The sequence below is a fragment of the Strix uralensis genome, chromosome 14 (genome assembly GCF_047716275.1).
Source record: "Strix uralensis isolate ZFMK-TIS-50842 chromosome 14, bStrUra1, whole genome shotgun sequence".
Lineage (NCBI taxonomy): Eukaryota > Metazoa > Chordata > Aves > Strigiformes > Strigidae > Strix > Strix uralensis.
The window spans coordinates 7,047,176-7,068,121 of record NC_133985.1 but is presented as its reverse complement, the minus strand read 5'-3'; the positions used below and the strand labels follow the sequence as shown (position 1 = coordinate 7,068,121).

Below are 20,946 nucleotides of genomic sequence, written 5' to 3'. Positions count from 1 at the left end.
GTGACCATTTGGTTCTTCTATGACAGCAACTGAAGAAGGGGAGAAAAATTATATGGCTTGTGCCCTGATCTTAAAGTTACCTTTAACAAGTTTCTGTAAGAACGCTGAGTGCTGACTGACCCTGTTAGGAAAGTTTTTGTCTTGTGTAAGTTCCTTGTACAGCCAGAACTTTCCTTGTACAGCTGCACTGCCAGGTCTCTGTGTTGCAAAAAGACTCACTTATTCCATTGTCAACACAAACATCCATGAGTTTGATGACACATCCACTACAGCAATTCCTACTATGGCATATACACCCTCCTTATCTTTCCTTTTCAATGTACCCTGGTTCAGGAGGAAAACTCGGTACAAACTGAAGACCAAAGACCAAGTTCTCTTTGAATGCAGGCTCCTCCTACAAGCACTAAGCCCATTAATAAAATAGCTTGTTTCCAGGGTGGAAGTTGTTTGAGACACCACTGAACGCGTCTCTGTTCAGACACATGCACAATAGGACTAAAGCCTTTTAGGATAATCCTGTGTCCTCATACAGGCATACAGTGCCTGTATTTTGCAGTTTTTCTTGAAGAAACATGAACATTCAGTAACCAAGGGAAAAAGGCTGTACAAACATAATACTTTCCAAAAGTTTGCCCAGAAGAGAGCATGGGTACTCAAGGCTCCACAGCTGATCTGTGGTAGCAATGGGATGTGGGGCTTTTCCTGTTTATTACAAAATAATAATACAACAGACCTGGAGTTCTTTTCCTTAACCTTGGCTTTTGGGTGAAACTGCATCCCTGGAAGATACCAAAGTACTAAGGCTCCAATGGCAACTGACCACTGTGGTGCCATGACACTGTCAAGGTGACTCTCCAGGCATCTGCCAGAAGCCCTATCTACCTAGGAAAGAAATCCAACCTTCTCAGAAAATACTGTGTAGGAGGGAAGGCATTTCTCCCTCCACAGGTGAGGATAAAAGATGAAACGATATTTCCCTTCCTTACAAGATACTTTGGGGGATTTTTTCTAAGGTAGACATGGGGCAATGCAATTGATGTGGTATGTTTTGAAAGATAATCAAGTGTAGCCAGGAAACGCAGCCCAGACACCAGAACACTTAATGTGCTGCCTCTACTGCTGAAAATATAATCCGATAATTATGTTAAGAATTTTTATCCCACACATACAATTTCCTTTTCTTTGGCAACAGACCTCCTTATTCTGCATTTACTATAGCAAACAACAATAATAACAGATTATTATTCTGCTATATATTCCCTCTCTACAGTAACTGTAACAACATGGAGGTATTTGTGTAAACTAAATCCAAGAAAATTTTCCCACAAACTTTATTTTTACATCATTTAAAAATAAAATCTATAAACACTAACAGAATTTCTTACATAATATATTTTATAACTGTCACATTCCGCCCCTGCCTTCTATTTCAGCATAATGCCCTCTCACCATTTTCTGCTGCTTCAGCTCTTTTCAACTAAACTACTCCAACTGAACTACTCCAGCCTCATGGTTATCCATTCTGCCTGTGCACAGGCTCCCATCAAGGCAGAGTCACCTTAGAGCACACGGTGGAGCCGACCTAGCTCTTGCCAGGATTAGGCTGGACAAGTGGCACTACAGGCTTTTGAATTTATAACCAAAAGGAAAAGCCTTCCTTAATGAAAAAAAACCTATGGAACAAATTAATCTCTCCATTCACAAAGATCACAAGCATTGAGTGACAGTGTTGCACAGTAAACAGCTAGCCCTTGCAGAGTAGTGACAGCTGCTCTCCGATGCAGATCATCACAAACCAGAGTATGGGTTAGTTATGTCACGTTTACACCTCCCATGGATATTCATATTCAGCAAGCGTAAAGTCACTTTCTTCATTTTGACTAAATTGGTTATAAATTATTTTGAAAATGGAGCTCCTTGGTGAATTCACACCATAAATTGTGACATAGAAGATCCTCAGAATTCAACCATGTATGTTACTCTTTAAACAGGGCAAATCATGTCTCATTTCCCCAGTCATGGTCTGCTATGGATGCAGCAAGCCGCTGGACGTCTGCACTTTCTCCTTCATCCCAGAAAGCTGCAAATCTTAAACCCATGCATGAGGATAGGTTAAGGTCCCAGTCTTTATTCCAAATGTAAAATCCAAAGGATTTCCAAAGGAAATCAAAAGCAGGTCATGTATTATGTATTTGGAAGCTATATATGGTTTTCCTTTAGGAAAGGAGACTCAACTCTTGCAATGTGTTGAAATCTTCAGAAATGTATTTTCAGGATATTCTCTTGTTGATCCCAATATGAAGCAGCCTGCAATTTGAACAACCTGATGATAGCTAGCCAAGGCTTTTCCCCCGATTTGCTTTCTGGTGCAATCAAAAGTTGAGGGTGCACATTTTAATCCAGTGCTTCATTATTCAGACTAACCTAGACATGCAGACCCCTGGAGTTAAACTCCTACAGAAGATCTGCTTTGAATAGCTTTGGATTTGTACTGCAAACAATTTGATTGTTATATAAATGTGCTAGCAGAAAGCTGCAATACTTATACTAGTGGTATAACTTCTGAACAAACACAATTTTACACTGAAAAATTACTGATAATATACTTTTCATGCATGCATAAGAACAATTCACCACTGTTAAACCTTTCAGCACATTATACAAAGAGTGGCGGTGTTTTCTAAGCAAAAGGCGTTCATTTTGAAAGCACATTTAAATGCAATGAAATCGAAATCACCAGAGCTTTTAGGGCATAAGAGCATGCCAAGAGTCAGGAGGATCTGAGATGCAACATTTGAAGAAACCAACTGCTGCAGGCGAGCTGTTGCCCACTGCAGGCCAGGCCTCCGTCAGAGCAGGGAGGGGATGTGGGGGCAACAGCTCCACACCTTGCTGGGCTGAAGATGACGTATAGGGACTGCAAGAGGGCTGGAAGCTGGACATAGTGAATAGCAGAATTATTCCTGAGGGTGAAGGGGCAGAGCCTAGTTGCAAAACTCTGCGTATTTATGTATATATATAAATCAAAACACATGGATGAAGCAACAGACCCCCTGCCCAAACATAACAAAACAAGCCATAACAGAATGATGTGGAAGGAAGATTGTATTTTTCATTCTCCTCAATCCTTAGCCAAAGGAAGATGATGTATATGGCATCTGGTATGAAAGGAAATTCTGGCATGAATGAAAAAATGTATGTCTAATTTTAATGCTCAGAATCAAGTTATTAATATACAGAGTCAAGAGTGGGTGTCAGCTGCCTTAATACAGACACACTGTCTAGTATCCAAAACAACCTCATTTGCTTCCTAAAGACTCTACTCTGCAGTTTAAATAGCAGATTGGAAATTGTGTTTTACTCCATGAATGCTGCTGGGAATCCTGAAGTCTCAATAATGACTTGTAACCAACAAGCAATTACCAGAGTCAAAATTGAACACAAAACCAAAAACATGTTCACATTCTCATAAAATGCCACCAACTACCTACTAGGAAAGGCTTCTTCTAAAACATGATTGGGTGCTGGAGACATGTAACTGTTTGGCCAGGACAGCTGGCACAGCGGGCACGGCCATGCCTTGCTCCACGCCTGCCCCAACCATGCTGGCTCCCGGCTCCCAGTGCCTGCAGCAGCCCCAGGGCTCATCCAGCACCTTCCACACACACTAACATCACACATAAAAAATTTAAAACTATGCATAAAAGATGACAGCTGTTCTTTTTCCAACTTGTCTATTTTTATACTGAAACCACTTGGATTGGAGGTGATATAACCAGCACAAGGTGCCAAAGCATCATGTAACGATTTGAATCACTTGGAACCTTTTTTGTACTGAAATGTCTATTCAGCCATAAAGTCAAGCTCACAGCGGCAATCTGTGCTAAGAGAAGAAAATGGAGAGACAAATCAGTTCTCAGGCAGTAATTGAAAAAACACAAAGCCTTTCCTTTAATTTCTTTAAATATTTCATATAGAATGTTACATTACAAAAAAAATACTTGACAATTTTATGCAGCTCTAACATTAAGCTCTAAAATTAAGTTATAGCCTAAACTTTTAAATGCAGATACCCAATATCCTAAAATTTTGAGGTAAGTTTCATTTCCTAAAAAGAGTGGTCTAAAACTGAATTGGACTGTGAAAGATGAAACACCCTCAAAGCACGAATTTTAAGAGTTTCAATTACAGTTTCTTGAGAAGAAACAAAATTCAAGTATGGATCTAGGTACAAATCTGGACCTTGAACTTTCTTAAGTCTTTGGCAAATTTGGACTCTGGATTTTGCTGTATTAGTATGTCAGACCACAACTTATAGGTTTGACACACAGAAACATGGCCATGTTCAAGAGTAAAGTGAAGGCCCTAAAGTTAAACTTGACTTTAGTATCTATTAGTGCTAAAGTCACCTTTCTGATATGTACTCAAACTTCTTCAGTCATTGAACACATTATTTGATAGCACTGATACTATTTAGTTTTTCTAAACTATCAGATTTGAAGTGCAGATTTAAGTAACTAAATGAAATGCAGCTGTAACTAAAATATCCTTCTACGGAACTATCCATTCTCTCAATGGGAGAATTTTCCTCCACAGTGAATTAAGCAGGCTGTAAAACCTTTTATGACACAGGACCATGTAAGCCTAAGCTTTGATCTGAACTGTTTCTCTCCTTTATTATCAAAGGAAAATTCACTGAAGTCTGTGTTAAGGGTCAGTGTATAAAATAGTGCAGATTGCCAGACAAGCAAAAGCATGTGCATTCTCAAGCAGATGATTTTCATCAGCTATCTCACTTCAGAGTTATCCTTTTGATGAACAGCAATATAGGCATACTGAAAAATGGCACTACAATATTCTACATGTATGGTAACTAACTGCTTACAGCATATTTATTGCAAAAATTTGCATGGCCCAGGTATGAGCCGCTATTTTTAGTCACAAGTCAAGAGAAATCACAAGTGCCTTGGAAGATGCAAAGAAGGGTTGAGTAGATGCGGCAGCAAGTGTATGGAAAGCAACTGTCAAAAGCATCTTGGCAACTGGAGATTCAGCTGTATCATGCTAAGGCCAAGGCAGCAAACAGGCAGCAAACTCGAGGTGGAGAATAACAAGTGAAAAGACAGTTCAATGGGATCCCTCTCCCTCTGCTAGTAAGCAGGTCAGCCACTTGTGAAAACTGTTGTGCCAAGTACTGAATGAGTTTGCAGGCTAAATGAACCTAACAGGCAGAACACGAAACACAAATGGGAGGGAGGTTTGTGAGGAGAGAAAGAGAAATGGCAAAAGTAATGCAAATATTAATACGTATTAATATAAATGGAAAGAAAAATAATCACTAATGATGTATGGATGCAGGTTTTCCTAACAATCCCATCAGTGCTATTGTATAGCTCAGTGTCATGACAACATTTGGAGACTAGAGATGACATGATTAGTACATATTTATGCTAAAATACACCATGCTCATTATGTTACAGCTTATGCACACACCGTCCACATAATTGCCTCCAATGTTTTTCCCCAGTGCAAAATATTATTTGCTGTAGGTCCATAAAAGCAGCTGGATGCTGTCAGATAAGACTTTATTAGAAATAGACTATACTTTTGTGATAAAAAGAAAAAACTAGTGTTCACACACTGAGGTAATATGTAAAAGGAAAAAGACCATGGGAAACTTAGTTCAAGCAGATTTGAGGGAAAAAAAAAAAAAAAGAAGAAAAGGAAAGCCTAAAATACTAAGCAGCAGCAAGGCTAAGTTCCAAGCTAGCTCACTGCATTAACATTTTACTTCTGAACATCTGGACTAGAAAACTGAGCATGTTCAAAAAAACCAAGGCTTCTCTTCAGAGCAAGCAAACAGTGGGAAAAAATGCAGGCAGTACGTAAATATAGAGCAAAGGAATTCGCAAGAAACAACATATTTCCCTATTCCCAAGAAGCTGAAAGAAGTCTTGCCCATGATGATGGGGTTTTGTGAAGGAATAGCTGGGACATAGAAATTTCTTGCATCATCATCCCTCTAAAAAGCCAGGAGACTGAGTGATCTTTTCAGCTGTATTCTAGATGGAAGCCTTCCCTGCCAAGGTAATCCCTCCTCCCAAGGGTGGTACAAACCAAACACAGGGATGTCTCCTGTCATTCCAAGCTCTAAATATAAAGGAGATAATGGTTTTCACATGTTTTGCCTATATACACATCCAAAACAGAAACTCAGGAAGAAAGTTGGAATGAGCGAGCCTATGTCTCCAGTCCACCATATAATAAAACATTGTTGGTGATCTTTTTGCTGAGTTTAGGTACAGTGAAATTTCTCCCAGCGAAGGGTAACATTTTCCCTACGTGCCTGTACAAGAGGTATGCTAATTTTTGCACATTGCTATTCAATACCTGTTACAATGAAAGAATTCCTGGTTTAAGACTATATTTAAGACTATTTAAAGAAACTTCTGAGAAGGCTATATTCAGCCATAACAGACTAGTTTATCTAGATACATGGCAGTTCTTTTTCTTAAACCATGTTGTATGAAAACACACTGCAGTTTAATAAAAAGGACCACAGCTAACGTGCCTTGTAAATGAATACATCAATAATGGAAGTTTATAAGTGTCAGACGGTGCATTCATAAAAATTCCACTAAAATGCTCCCCTGCATCATGTCCCCACCCAGGCCTCTGGCAGGGAGAAGCTGTGAGCTACCAGGACAAGAGGCTCTTTACACCCTTGTCTTCTCCTTGGGATGACCTCAGTTCTTAGTGCCTGGTGGGAGCACTGAGACCCCAGCACACTGCCCAGAGGTCTCTGACAGGAGAGTGTGGAAGGGGAGAAAGGCAGCGTGGATTGCAGTAACATGGGGAAGGGTTTTTAATCTATCTGAGCACCTGTGACCACTGCACCAGTGGGAAAGGTGAAGGCATCCCTGCCCTGGAGACTGCTGTGGCGCTCTCTAGCCACGCAAATGCTGCGATATCTTCTGCAGCAGGAAACTTATGTGCTTTCTGGTTTCAAGTGCTAAACAGATATCCACTGCTACCACAGAAACAAAACAGCTTTTAGAAGATATTCCAGCCTTAGGACACAGTTCAAGGGATCTAGGACTCCCCTAGGGAAACGGGGTTATTTTGATGTGAGGAGTGTAAATAGTTTGAACCCTGTGCCCAGAAAACTATTGCGTTCTCTCTGTCAAGTCTTAGCTGTCCTCAAAATGAGGCCAGAGGTGGGGTTCCACAGGAGAAGCTGTTTACTACAGCAGCAATGACAATTCTCAAACACAGAACAATAAAATATACTGAAGTTCACACTATCAACTTGCTACCTAGATGATATAGTCCCCTCTAGATTAGGGGCAACACCTTTATCTCGATCTGGAAGCAGAGGGAAGGCAAGTAAGATTTTTTTTTTTTTTAAATTCATTTCATTCTTGTCACAGTTTCCACAAACACATGAAATTTTTAGCTTCAGTACCTGCAGCTCATCTTTTGGTATACATACAAATAAGGAGTTCAGTTTATGTTGGTTGAGAGGAGAGTGAGATCAGGATTGAATTTTGAGACAGCTGGGACAGATTCAAGGTTATATTTGCAGAATATGAAATATTCAGAGCCAGCCGGTCCATGGCTGACTGTGTTCTGCTGACACATTTCTGGATTGAAAGCAGAAAGCCAAACTAGAGGCTTGCACAGCCAAGAGGCTCCTACTGAAGAAGACAGTCATGTAAACTCCTATGAACTCAAACTGCTCAGTTCCAGGCTATTGCCTCATTTGCCAAGAAATAGCTTAAGAAATATAGCAGTTTTCAAGAATGTGAGATTAATTTCACTCTTTTTGTGAAAGTTATGTCGTCAGGGTATCAGATAGTATCAGTAAAACTCAAAATGCAAAATTTAAACATAAAAATTCCCTCAGTGTGGCAGTGGAAATCAAAGTAACATCTGTGATATCTTATTGTTGGCAAGTCATATTTGAATGCAATGAAACCTGAACAAAAACAGACCAGAAACCACCTTGAAGACTTTTTATCACTGATGGAAATATATAAAGGAATACAGGCCAGGACTCGACTTTTAATTCAAACTACTATTAACCATGCCCTGATTAACAGTGTTCCAAGGACGTATTCATTAACGCAAAATTGCCGTGTTAATTTGAGCTACCGCACATACTTTCAGTACACTCCTCATTCAGCATCAAAGTCTTGTATTTGACTACAACACATAAAAACAGTGCAAACCCCCTTCTCTCACTGTGAAGGGAGTAAAAAGATGTGTGTATCATTCATCAGCTGCCTTGTTACTAAATATTAAAATAATACTAGATACTAAAAAATAGCAGAATCAGATTTTAATTCATTACAAAATTCACTGAACATACCAACTAACTCAACCAATTACTTTCATATAGAAATGCTGATGAGACTGTAACAAGTTTCAGTAACGACTCACCTGGGATAGATTTGAATAAGGACCTAAAGGGGAAAAGCTCAGTACTTCTACTGCCAACTGTTTAAGCCAAGTCTATTTTCTTTCCATGGAAAGAATCAAAATCCAGTATAAAGTCATAGCAAGGGGTAGATGAAAAGACAACTAGAAAGATGGTTCTCAACTAGGATGAATTTACTTTACAATTTAATCTAATTATCTGTTATTTTAGCCATTTCATGAGGTTTGGAGAAAAGAATTCATTGTTTGTTTCCACTGCTGGCTTTCTTTTTCTTTTTTTAATCTCCTCAGAGGATAATTAGCTCACAGCTGCGTAAGTCAGGAACATATTTTCATCATCCTTTCAAACTGCCTGTTCTGAGCTTAGGCTTCTCAGAAGCACTACAGGATTATTTGATACTAATATATGCATTTGTTCCCTACACACAGAGTGAATGGGTACAAGGATAGATAAACTCTGTTCCCATTACAGAGCAGTGTATTCAGTCAAGGGACAAGTAAGTTTAAAAATAACAGTCAAAACATATGGAAAGCACCAAAGCACAAAACACCAGTCACTAAAGTCAAAGGCAGAACCCCCAAGGACCTACAAAGCCTCACTATGAAGTAATTTCATGAACTTCTCATGAAAGGAGCTATGTAAAAGGTAACTTACAGCTCAGTCACGTCTTTGGGAATTCCTTTGGGCAACATTCGCAGCCCTTTGTTGCTGCAACGTACCACCGAGTCCACACAGGTACACTGGGAAGGACAAGGAGGTGAAAGCAAGCAGCTGCTTTCATCATTACCTGCAGAGGGAGAGAAACGGAGTATTAGGAAGTCAGCTTTACAGCCCAAAGTCATGCACTTTGAAGATAACTGCTTACAGTGACCAAGCAGGGACATCCCTGAATCCATGGTAACCATCACAATATTTTAAAGTAGATCCCATGCTTTGGATCAACCTGCCTTCATACAGGTTCTTTAGGCAACATGAACAACAGCTCAAAAACTGAATAGCAATGTTTTCAATTTTTTTTTTTTTTTCTGAGGAGTGCCTACTTCTCTGTAATTTTGCAAATTACAGTAAAATCAGTTATGTGAATACCAAACCCTCCCCCCACACCCAATATACTAGCTGAAATGGAGAACTTGACCAGAACATTGCCCTTAAATTCATCCTGACAGATGATATTCACTATCTACTCCACTTTAGGAAGATTTCCTTTAAATTCAGCTTTTAGATGTTAATTTTTTATTTTTTAAAGTCAGCCTGGCACTTCATTTATCATCTGAATTGTAAAACCTCATTGTTTTTGACAAGGATAACCAGGCAAACAACAAACTGAGCAGCATACTTCCAAATGCTGATGATCCATCTGTGCACACATAAAAATATCTACTTTCTCCAGAAATGGTTTCAAAGGTCCATAAACAGCAGATTACATCTTGTAATTGAAGAACAATAGGGTTTCTGCAGAAGAAACCAACTCTTTGAAGTTAAGAACATTAAAGCATGGATTTTCCCCAAAAGCAACAGGCTTTGCAAAACACAAGGCAAATGCACGCTACAGTATCACGACATATATGAAAGGAAACACTTAGTGGCACATTGTCTAGATGACAGTGAGAGGAACCACACAACTGTTTGTGAGTACAGGCAGCCTGAGCTGACCAGCACAGAGACACAGTGCTGCAATCCAAGAGCACACAGCCAGCTGTCATTACGTGCTGCCTTTTTTTTAAAAAACAACTGATGCAAGGGCTAATTGAGACAGATCTGTTTCTTTCTTCTTTCTGCTGGATGTACCCATGAGCATTGAGATTAACGAATAAGACTGGAAGTCCTGATACAAGATAACACAATTACCCATAAATGCATGGTAGGGAATAATTTGTATTCAGAGGGATGGAGAAGCAGGACCAGCCTAAGAAGAACAGGGAAGATTTTTTTTCTTCTTCTCCCCTGCTGAGCTTAATGAGCTTAACGACTGAAAACAAAATTCAAAGTTTTTCATAAACCTGCAGAAAGAGCCTGTTTCTTCAGCACATTCAGTTTCCCCCTATGTTCTGTGTTTTACACCCTGCCATCTACCTTCCATTCACCATGGCTGTCTGACTGACTGATAGAGAAAGCTCCCAAGCATGGAATGTCATTTTGTGGACCTGAATTTTTTTTTTCTTCCAAACTAAAAGTGAATTATTCTTTAATGACTAAACTTGGGTCCCTTGAGCTCTAAGCCCAAGCACCTGGGCCTGCTGCCAGATTGCTCAACTAAGACAGGAATTAATTTCTACTCTAAGTAGGAAACTTCTATCACTCATGGTCTCTTTAGAGGTATGACTAACTGCAGCTCCAGCGTATCTGGTCTTAACAGGCAATCACAGCCTACAAGTCAAGTTAGCAGTGCATTCATCAGTCAGTTTTTATCCTTACTATTTTCTCTAAAATCTGCTTCATCAGAAGACAAAGAACTACCTGGAGAACAAATGAAATGTCAGGATTTTTTTTTTTAAAACCTATGTGGACCCAGCAAAGCATTAAGAATCACTGAGTCATTTCAAATAATATCTAAGTTTTTTTATTTCCCTGTATTCATACCTGTTGTTGGTGAAACTGAACAGTATCCAAAACAAAAAGACTTTCCAAGCAAGAACTGTTCCCACTGGCTTCAGACTGTTAACTAAGTGTATGAATAAGGAAGTGGGAGGAAGGGCCAGGATTATACAAAGCAGAGTATTTGTCTATAACAAATTCATTCTTATTTTTAGGTGTAGATAGTAGAAATTCTGAAACTGGAAAGCAAGAATAAAAATAAATTGCTGATAGGGAACAGTGATCTTCAGCTCTAGACAGCTGTCTTCCTTATCACTAAACTAAAATGTTTACCATGCAGTATTGCTTGATAGGAAGGGAGGTTCTCACAGAGGTGCCAACATTATCATAAATGCCAAACTGAATTGGATTTTCTTACCATCGCAGGTGAAGTCCTGGACATCTACATCTTGGATTGGAATATCCTTTAAGAAAAAGGGTTTCAAGCAGCGTGGATTTCCACTGACAATTCTCTTCTTCCTCAACCATTTTCCCAGCCAGGCCAAATGGCAGTTACAATTAAAGGAGTTAGCCAACAAATTACTGAAACGGAACAAGACGTAATTGCATCAAACATGAACATACAGAAATACTGAAATAACTACAGAAAGATGATGGGTTCCAAGTCCAAGCTCTTTCCTGCCATCTGTTTCTGTGAGCTCCTCCTCTGTTCTACAGATCAGGGAAGTTCTATACAGGTTTTATACTAGGACTAGGATTGCAATTAAAATATATATATATGCATACATATCTCTCTCTATCTGTTTATAAATGAAAGTACTTACTGCTACAACTATTATTTAAAATGCTTAAATCACTACCAGGGCTGTATTTATAGTGGACTTCAACCCAAGCTACAGCTTACACCCAAGTCTAAACTCACCTCACACACTGCACCCACATATGCATTATCTTCAATGTCATTACTTCGGGTAAGGCCATGGAAAAGTTTAGCACCGCTAGCCCTTAGCACAGACCTCCATGTACCACTCCCTGTGTGTACAGTCACGCTGGCTTAGCGTGCTGTTCCTTGCCCCAGTATGCTCAGGCTTCCCACTTGTCTGTGTTACAGCTCCTACAAACCAGTGCCAGGTGGGAGCCACTGGCAACCTGAACTTGGGTTTCCTACTGAAATAGTAAGGATAGCACTCTGTATGTACATATACAAATATATAAAGCAGCACTGTCAGCTTGAGCCACTTCTTATGAAGCTTTCTAAGGGCAGCATATCTGTAGTGAAAAGCATCTGCTCTACTGCCTCGTGAACTTTGTGAGGTCTGCATCAGATCTTGCTACAGCTCCCAAAATATCTTTCAAATACGGTTGCAATCTAACTGCAGTACTGTGGTGCACAGTACCCAAAGCATCCACTTGACAGCCTCTCTGAGAGGGATGGATTCTTAACGTAGCTCGGGATAGCAGTGTTTAAGAAAGGAAAGCCCTATCCATCCCGTTGTCAAGCCATGAAAACATAGATGTATAGAAATTTCTCAGTGGAACACCTGTAACATAGATAGTCAGTATAGAAAACTAATTTCTATTTCTTAATAGGTTGTGATCCTTTGAGTGAAAGGAGTGTAAGGTGACAGTTATTTTAAAGCAATCATCTTTCTAAGAGAACTAGAATTAGTGCTGAGAATCTTGGAAAAAAATTTTCTCTGGAGTCTTGTACTGAAACACCTATCGTAATTTGTGTGTAGGCTTTTTTATGATTAAACTTCAGATGAAGGAAAGAGGCTAATATCCCTGCTAAGAAAAGAAGGCTGAGCATCTTATGTACAGAGACAGGGAGAATCGATAGCCTCAGTCTGAGGTTGCCTCATCAAAATAAAATGAGCTGTCAGAGCCCCATGTATGGAAAATGAAGTATCTAAACTAACACATCATATGTGAATATATCCGAGAGTTATTATTTTGGTAGTACAGAAAAAAAGATGATAATGAAATTTCTCTAAAGCATAGCATATCTTAAAACCAAAAAATTTTAAGGCCTTAAGGAAACAGCCACTTCAAATACAGGTGTAGTAGCTTGAAGACCTTGTGAGTCTTCACTTGCAACCTACTTTTAAAACCTAAACATGTAGCCAAAATCACACTAGGTTTTCAGCCAAGCAATTCCTTCAGAAAACAATAGTGCTGAAGACAAAAACATATGGCACAGTTGAGGTGTGGCAGCAAGAAAACAAACCCAAACCAGTTCCTAAATTATATAGGTTCTAGGCCAACATCACATACCCACAATATGATTTACAGCTGCTCTTTGCTTTGTAAAAAAGCATACTTCAATCACTGCGCTAGCCTGGAGCTCTGGGCGTGTAATTACACGGGGATCTAGCACAGACTATTGTACATTGTGTAGAGGGAGAACTGGGGGTGGAGAAAACTCAGCATAATGTTCAATAATGAAAATACTCAGCCTACTTCATGCTGACTAGGATTCAAAGGCAAGGCTAACTTGCTGTATAATATGAGAAAACAAACAGGTTACATAGGAGCTTTCAGACAGAATGTGCAGAAAAGCACTGAAAGCATTACTCTAATTCTAGTTACTTTCCTTCTGAATTGTTTTCCATTTTCTTTAATCCATAATGGGACCACATGCAGGATGCCTTGTATATTTTCCATACTGACATTCTTTGGCATGAACAGAGTGTTCAAAGCTCCCATGCTAAGTGAACCAATGCTTCAAAGGCCATTTGTTCCACTGATGGAAAAGGGCGAGATCATATTCACAGAACAACTTCCATGAAACAAATCCTTAGAATGAAATAACCCACAATTGGAAACAAACAGCAGGTGTATATAACCAGGTTTCTAGAAAACCAGCAGCTCTGAATGTAAAGAAAATTTTGCACACCTAGAGAGCATCCTACCAGAACGTATCAAAAACTTTCAGAAACATTCAAATGTTCGATCTACAAAATGGTCCCATCAAAATAGTAATTATCCCTTTCTACAGAGAGAAGGTTGCTTTGACTTAATGCATTACTGCTCACTAGCTGAGCAGCAGTAACTATCCACAAATCCTCATTTTCTTCTTGACCTAAAATTCATTAAATCCTTGAATTAGAATTTGTATTATGTTTTTCATAGGAACTAAGAAACAAGTAAGGTGATACATATAAAATTAATAAATAAACAAATTACTGCTTCAAAATTCATATAACTCTGGGTAAAAAAGGACAAATTTATCTTGTCATGCATTACACACATTCTCCTGCCACTTTAGCAACATCTAAATTTTGCCCTTTGTCCAACTGTGGAGCAGTGATTTTTTGCTTTAATGTGGTATGAAGTTCATAGATGTCCCTACATACATGCTCTTTCCATTGCAAAACTGTGATGCAACTTTTGGGAAAAAAGTAAGATCGAGGCTCTCTATAAAGTATCACGTGGGACAAGAGATTCCCTAATTCACTTGAAAAGCAATTGAAAGCCTGGAAAGGCCAATTATTTGCAAAAGCTTTATTTTGAAATCTGTCTATTCAAGTGGATCTCTCAAATCACAAACAGTAATGTTGGGCAGACAAATTGTTATAAAAATTCATAATTACTAATCAGAGTTCCTACACATAAGATAGTGATTTAACCACTCAAACAGAAATGAAGCAATCAAGGTTTTAGCAAAGATATCATACTAACATTAAATTCAGAAGTGTTTACTCAAGGACCTTGACATATTTTTAAAATCAAGGGGGAACAGAAGTCTTGAGGAATAAAATATGCATATCCTACTACAAGTGTCTCTTAAAAATTGCAAAGAAGCCATAGAATATTAACTATTTAAATGGATTCTAGTGACCTGTTAGAAAAACATGCTGAAACGCATCTGGATGTTGTTGAAATTAGGTTAAAAATACATCCCGGAATTCAGGTTAAGTTTATACTAGAGTAGTTGCATGTTATTCTGATGAACCAGTTATCATTCTGGCATTAGCTCCATGCAGCTATTATAATAATAATTCATGGAAAACCAGTTCTGCTTGCAAATATGCCCACTTGAAACACATGACTGAATTCTCTGTATGCAGAACTGCAAGCACACTTCAAATTAGGATGCTACAGTACCTAGTTTGACTAGCAACAAATAAAAAACTACTATTATTTTACCAATAACTTACAAAATAGATGTTGTTCTATTGAAAACCATTAGTCAGGACATTATCTTCAGATCCGTCCATGTTTTGAAAATATCAGTGAGGCTGACTCACAAAGAGTAGTAACAAAAGGAGCAATAATTTTTTAGTGCTGTAAATACGCCAAGATAAAAATGGAAACGTTAAACTTTGTATGAATTTGTGTCTCACATTAATAGATGCAAAAATAAGTCATTACAATACCCGATTAACTCACAAAGTGTGGGCTGAACAGGAAAAGCAGTCATACTATCTATCTTCTGTAGCGTTGTCATCTAATATATCCACCTACAAGTGAGCACGGCTAGGAAATGAACAAATCTGAATTTTGCATTTATATGTGAAATATCACTATGGCCTTAAACCGATGTCTAAAGAAGTCAAAAGCACATCTTCTCCTGTCTGTAGATCAAGCACAGAGTGAAAAGGTGTCAAAGAACAAACTTTTTCATCAAGACACAGCTTGAAACCTGCCATGCCCAACATGATCATAAGTCAGTGCCAAAGCAATGCATTGTAATTAGCAGCAGCTTTAATTGTTGTTGCTAGAAATTGTCATAATCTTTATCCACAGATGAAAAAAGAAGAAAATGGGCTATCTTTTAACAAAACATGACAAAGATGCTTCTATGCAAACAAGGTAGGGACTTTATAGACTGATTCAGAGAGTCACAGCTATTATGGGATGCACAGAAGGAAGCGCAGAGACAGCTGGGTGAGGAGCGGGCAGGCACTCTGCTTGCAGCACAGTGAGAATGAGCCTTCAGCAGGTACCACTCGCTTTGACCAGCGACTTGAAAACAGTCAATAAAAATAATCTGGTTCTGTTTCTCTCTTTGTCCATCAATTTCAAGAAGGCTTTTTGGACTACAGAAAGTAAATGGAAGAAAAGTCTGGGTTCTTTATGATGCATGGAACTAATGCCAAAATGATAACTGATTTGCTGGTGAAAAGTCAGAACAACAAAATGGAAGAATAAAACAGCTGAGATTCAACACTTCTTTCTTCCCCCAAACATGATGGAGAATGCTTTCAAAACCTGAAATGCAATAGCACCAATAGTTTATTTTGACTGGACAGTTAGGTTGTATTTTCAGGGCAGTGTGAAGGGAAATAAGCAGACAACTCCCATTAACAGCAACATCAGGGTCCCCATTCACAGCTGGAAACAAAGAACAGACTTTCTTTCTACATTTATCAGTCTGTACTTTATTAAAATGGACTCACTACAAAAAGCATGTAAACATATTTAAGAAGCAAGGGAAATACTTCAAAGAAGGATTAAAAATGTAAGAGAATTACCAGAAAACCTTAGGTTGCGATTTTCAAATTCACATTCAGTATTTTGTCCTCTTACACTCTTCTGAAAATCTAAGCATTAGCTAGTAGATTTTTTCTGATATTAAACTAATTTAACTGGAATCCAAGAAAGCTGTTCTTACAAAACTAGACTCTACTGAAAGTAAAGCAGCTTCAGGGAGCTGAAGTGTATGATAAGCTTTGTACTTCTGAAGCTGCAGAGACTGTTTTACACGAACTTGTACTGTGCACTGCACTAGGCTATGACACAGCAAAACAGTCATCCTGCCTGAGGCTGGCAACCTCAAAGTTTTTTCAGCCACTCCAGCTGAAGCAATTCAAATGTTTTTCTAAATCCTCCAAACCTGAGATTTCAGTAGGATGGGGTTTTCTTTCCCTAAATGAGGTTTTCCATATGTAAACAATAAGTAGTTTGATTTTAAAACTCAAATGTTGTCTTAAAAGGAAAGCACAGAGTAACAGCATTGTGACACGTTTGTACCATAAAAAGATAACTTACATTGTAGACAAAGAGACTAATGTGCTGAAGGCTCCAGGGGTGATAGTGCTGATGTGATTGTCATACAGAGAAAGAAGCCTCACTGAACTCAGTCCAGCAAAGGTGTCATTGTTTATACAGCTGATAGAATTGCTCCTCAGCATCCTGCAAGGATTAAAACAGGGAATTAGGAACTACTGGGATGGGGTATAATTTCAGGATAGGAGGTCCTTTATCTAGAGCATCAACAAATGCTTTGGCAACCACTGTACTCTATTTTTATTGATTGCTGAAGTACAACACAGCTATGTGTAAACATCTGACTTCAAACCACATTTCTTCCACACAACATTAGAAGCTGATGGGAGCTCCACATTTGAAAATAGTATGCAATCAAAATTACGACTAGTGGCAAACTTGAAATGAAAACTAAAGTCTTAATTTAGTAAATGTCTGAGAGTAAGTGAAGATGTATTTCAGAGATCACTTGAGAAAGACTGCCAGAAATGTGTGACAATAGCAATACTAACCACATTACTTCTACTCCTATCATGGATGTTTTTTGTAATTCACACTGCAAAAGTATGGAAGGAAACAACATCCTCAGCAGAAATCAAGGAATAGCTTAGATTTCCAGACCTAACACAAGCTCTGAAACGTCATTATAATCATTAATTGACAAGACAGAAAGCAGTAACCATTCAATAAAATGGTCTTTGCTCAGTGCTTGTACTGGATGAATCAGTGCTGCGTTTTGGAAAATACATCTCTCGGAGTTGTTATGGTAACAATGAACTCGATGATAAAGCCCAATTAATCTGAAAGACTGTAGTATCTTGTTTCACTCCATAGCAAAAAAGGCTCATGTGTATTTGTAACACTGCATGCCCATCAACATCTGGGTCTGTAAACATCACTACACAGTTGTGATATTCCTACTTAGGTGAAAAATTATTTAGTAATTAAAGCATACTAGCAAAAATACACAAAATATATGCAGCTCATGCTGCTGTTCCAGTGAACTGATCCTCCAAATTGAGGAGGGTTAATTCCTTGGTATCACATTCAAGCAGTGAACAATGAAAATTCATACTCTCTTAGAATTCTGGATTTAAATCTCAGGTTGGTATCCACCAGTTGGGTGTTTAGATGCTACATCAATAGATACTTGAAAAACACCGACGAGAAATTAGATATGGCTGGGAAGAAATCCACAGTGTCATTTCAAACACTCAGTGTTTAAGACCTGAACATTACACTGGTTTTGCATTACTATTCTCTATGTACAGTTACCATCACAGGCACTATGGTCTCAAGTTTTGACATTGCAACTGGGGTGAAACTGTGTCAGAAAAGAGTCACAAGGCACAGAGACACATACCTTACACATGGATTACTAAGCTGCCTGAAAAGTCAGGTCAAAACCACAAGCTCTAGAACGAATAGGGTAGTAAATAAGAGAAATAAGGCCCTTAGCGGCCTAGTAGCAGTAGGAAACATTTTCTCAATTCTGTATGCAAAGTATCAGGCAGTAGTACTGCAAGATGGGATCACTGAATTTGGATGCCAATATATCTTGCACAGCGATTTATTACACTTCAGACTACATACAGTCTTCTAAAAACTGGACCATGACCCTGTCCAATGTGGCCTCTCTGTAAAAGACAATGATTTTAATGCTCAAAGAAAGTCAATTAAAGGATAGAAATATATGTCCCTCAAGCCAAAACTTTTGGGTTTGTATTATGGTTCACCATGTACTGTGTGCCCTCCTTCCTGAAGGAAAACGTATATTTACAGATCCTCATATCATGCTGTGTATATTTAGACTGCTTTATCAGCTAGGGGGAAATATAGGTCAGGTCAGCAGGATAGCTTGAATGTTAAGCATCTTTTTATTAAAAAATGCTGAATTTTGTTTAGGAGCACTGCCACAGGCTGCTTTACAGTATAAAAATTAATTTAGTATCTATGGACAGTATTTTCAAATCCCTTAGTAAAGTGCATACATTAAATTAAAGAACAGATGGCTGTAACCACAAAAAAAAAAATGTTAAAGGAACAGCAAAAGATAAGTTCCCTATTCATTATTACAGGTCATAATTCTTGAAGTGAAACCTGGATTTCTTTTTACACTTGAGGAAGGATTGAAGTAATTGTACCGTGATACTTTGCACCGTAAGAAGTATTTGCTGCTAATGAATAAATTGCAGATTTTAAATTGAACTTTGATTCATACAGTTTATTTACTGACAGCATCCACCTAGTCAAGTGCTTTCTTTCTACAGCAGGGAAGACTATGCAAGAGAGGTATTTTTCATGTACAGTTCATACATATCATCTAGCATGAATCTTTGCTGTCACCAGAAGCCTAGTCCCTTACTGCTTCTCAGGATGGTGAATGGGGTGGACTAGACACCATCTGAAATCATCTGTGATCCTTCTTCCAATATAACTTTTAACATGAAAATAAATTAGTGTTAGGTACTATGAGTTTATGTATAAGTGTTAGTTCTCAGAAATAAATTACAAAGGTTGTCTAAGCACAAAAGTAATACCAAACTGATTTCTTATGCGTTTGTGTTCTATTTCTCCTTCACACTCTCACCAACCACAACCACATTAATAGTATACCCACACATACTTTGTATGGTACTTGGTGTGGGCAAGAGAGCATGCTGTGGCTAGTTCAAAGCCATGCCTGTGCTCATGGGCTACTACATGTGCAGAGTGAGTGGCCAGCTACCTTCTGTCAGCAGGACCTGTAACAGTTTGGCTTCTGTTTTTTCACAGAAATAGCAGATAAATCTCAAACCTACCCAGGACTGGAAATATACTGAAGACTTCATGACAGGGATGGAAGACCCTGTAACAGGTTTTTTAGCAGGCATTGCTGAACTTAAGCACTCCCACTCAACTTACAGAGGAACAGAGAAACACAGGTCTTTGCACTTACAATGTCTTTAGCCCCGTAAGGCCTCTAAACATTCGTCCATGAACTGATTCCAGTTGATTCTCTGTCAGAATCAGCTCCTGCACTCCTGAAGCTCCGTCAAATGTGCCTTCTCGGATCTCCTTGATCTTATTGTTGCTTAGATTTCTGGAAGGACACAACCAGTCACAAAACCAAAATTATTAGTGTTTTATTCCAAACATACGCCATCACACTGGAAGGAAGAAGATCGGAAGAATATGTGTCTTTTAGTGGTTATCTAGAGAGACATTCAGCAAGGAGAGCATACAGAAGTTCAAAAGTATACCTACTGTACTTACAAATAGTTCCCCTTCACTCATCAAAACCACAACTATACCAGATGTATTAAGAGTATTTAAATTAACAGAATCACCAGCTCTTACACCTCATGTTCTTCTTGCTTGTAAGGGTTTCAGGGGTACAATAAGTGGGGGTTTCTAACATCTGATTTATGTCCATGAAGTTATGGACCATGCTTGGGACTGGGTGCTCATCTGGCAAGAATCAGTTAATGCTACTACGATTGCAATAGGTACCACACATTGAAATATGGACCACTTTCATTTAGTGTACCAGGACCTTTATTCTTTTTAAACTCAACACTGGACTAACATACAGAACTGTGTGACTGCATATCTGATACAAATTTTAATATGTGTACTCATGAACTCCCAGGCACATAAATTTAACACCACCACTCGAAATGAGTATCACTTAATTCTCATTTCACAGCTACTGCAATATACAGCATTATTTTCTAAATATTTACTCTGCCTATACAGTCTCAAGATGTTTGCTTATAGATCAACATTGGAAAACTTCAATCTACAAAGTCAAATGAAGTTCTGATGAAATGCAAAATTAATCTTTTGAATATTTCATATTTGTAAAAAAACAGTGAATAGAAAACTTCTGAATGATAAAATGCCATTAGAGATGCATAAAAATAAATGGCATTTAATTATTTAAAACATTTCTATAAAAGGCCTTAAGCACATTAAAACATTGGGCCTCAGTCCTTCAG

At 38.5% G+C, this 20,946-nt stretch overlaps 1 protein-coding gene across 2 annotated transcripts in view; it reads right to left on the bottom strand.

The window, feature by feature from the left end:
• Positions 1 to 20,946, bottom strand: part of SLIT3 (slit guidance ligand 3) — a 528,649-nt gene that overhangs the window by 95,647 nt on the left and 412,056 nt on the right. For both annotated transcript variants that reach the window (XM_074883610.1, XM_074883609.1), the window contains exons 17-20: positions 19,905 to 20,048; positions 16,970 to 17,113; positions 11,394 to 11,557; positions 9,095 to 9,227 (exon numbers count right to left, since the gene is read on the bottom strand). In XM_074883610.1, the coding sequence (XP_074739711.1) occupies positions 9,095 to 9,227; positions 11,394 to 11,557; positions 16,970 to 17,113; positions 19,905 to 20,048 (585 nt within the window). The remainder of the gene's footprint in view (positions 1 to 9,094; positions 9,228 to 11,393; positions 11,558 to 16,969; positions 17,114 to 19,904; positions 20,049 to 20,946) is intronic.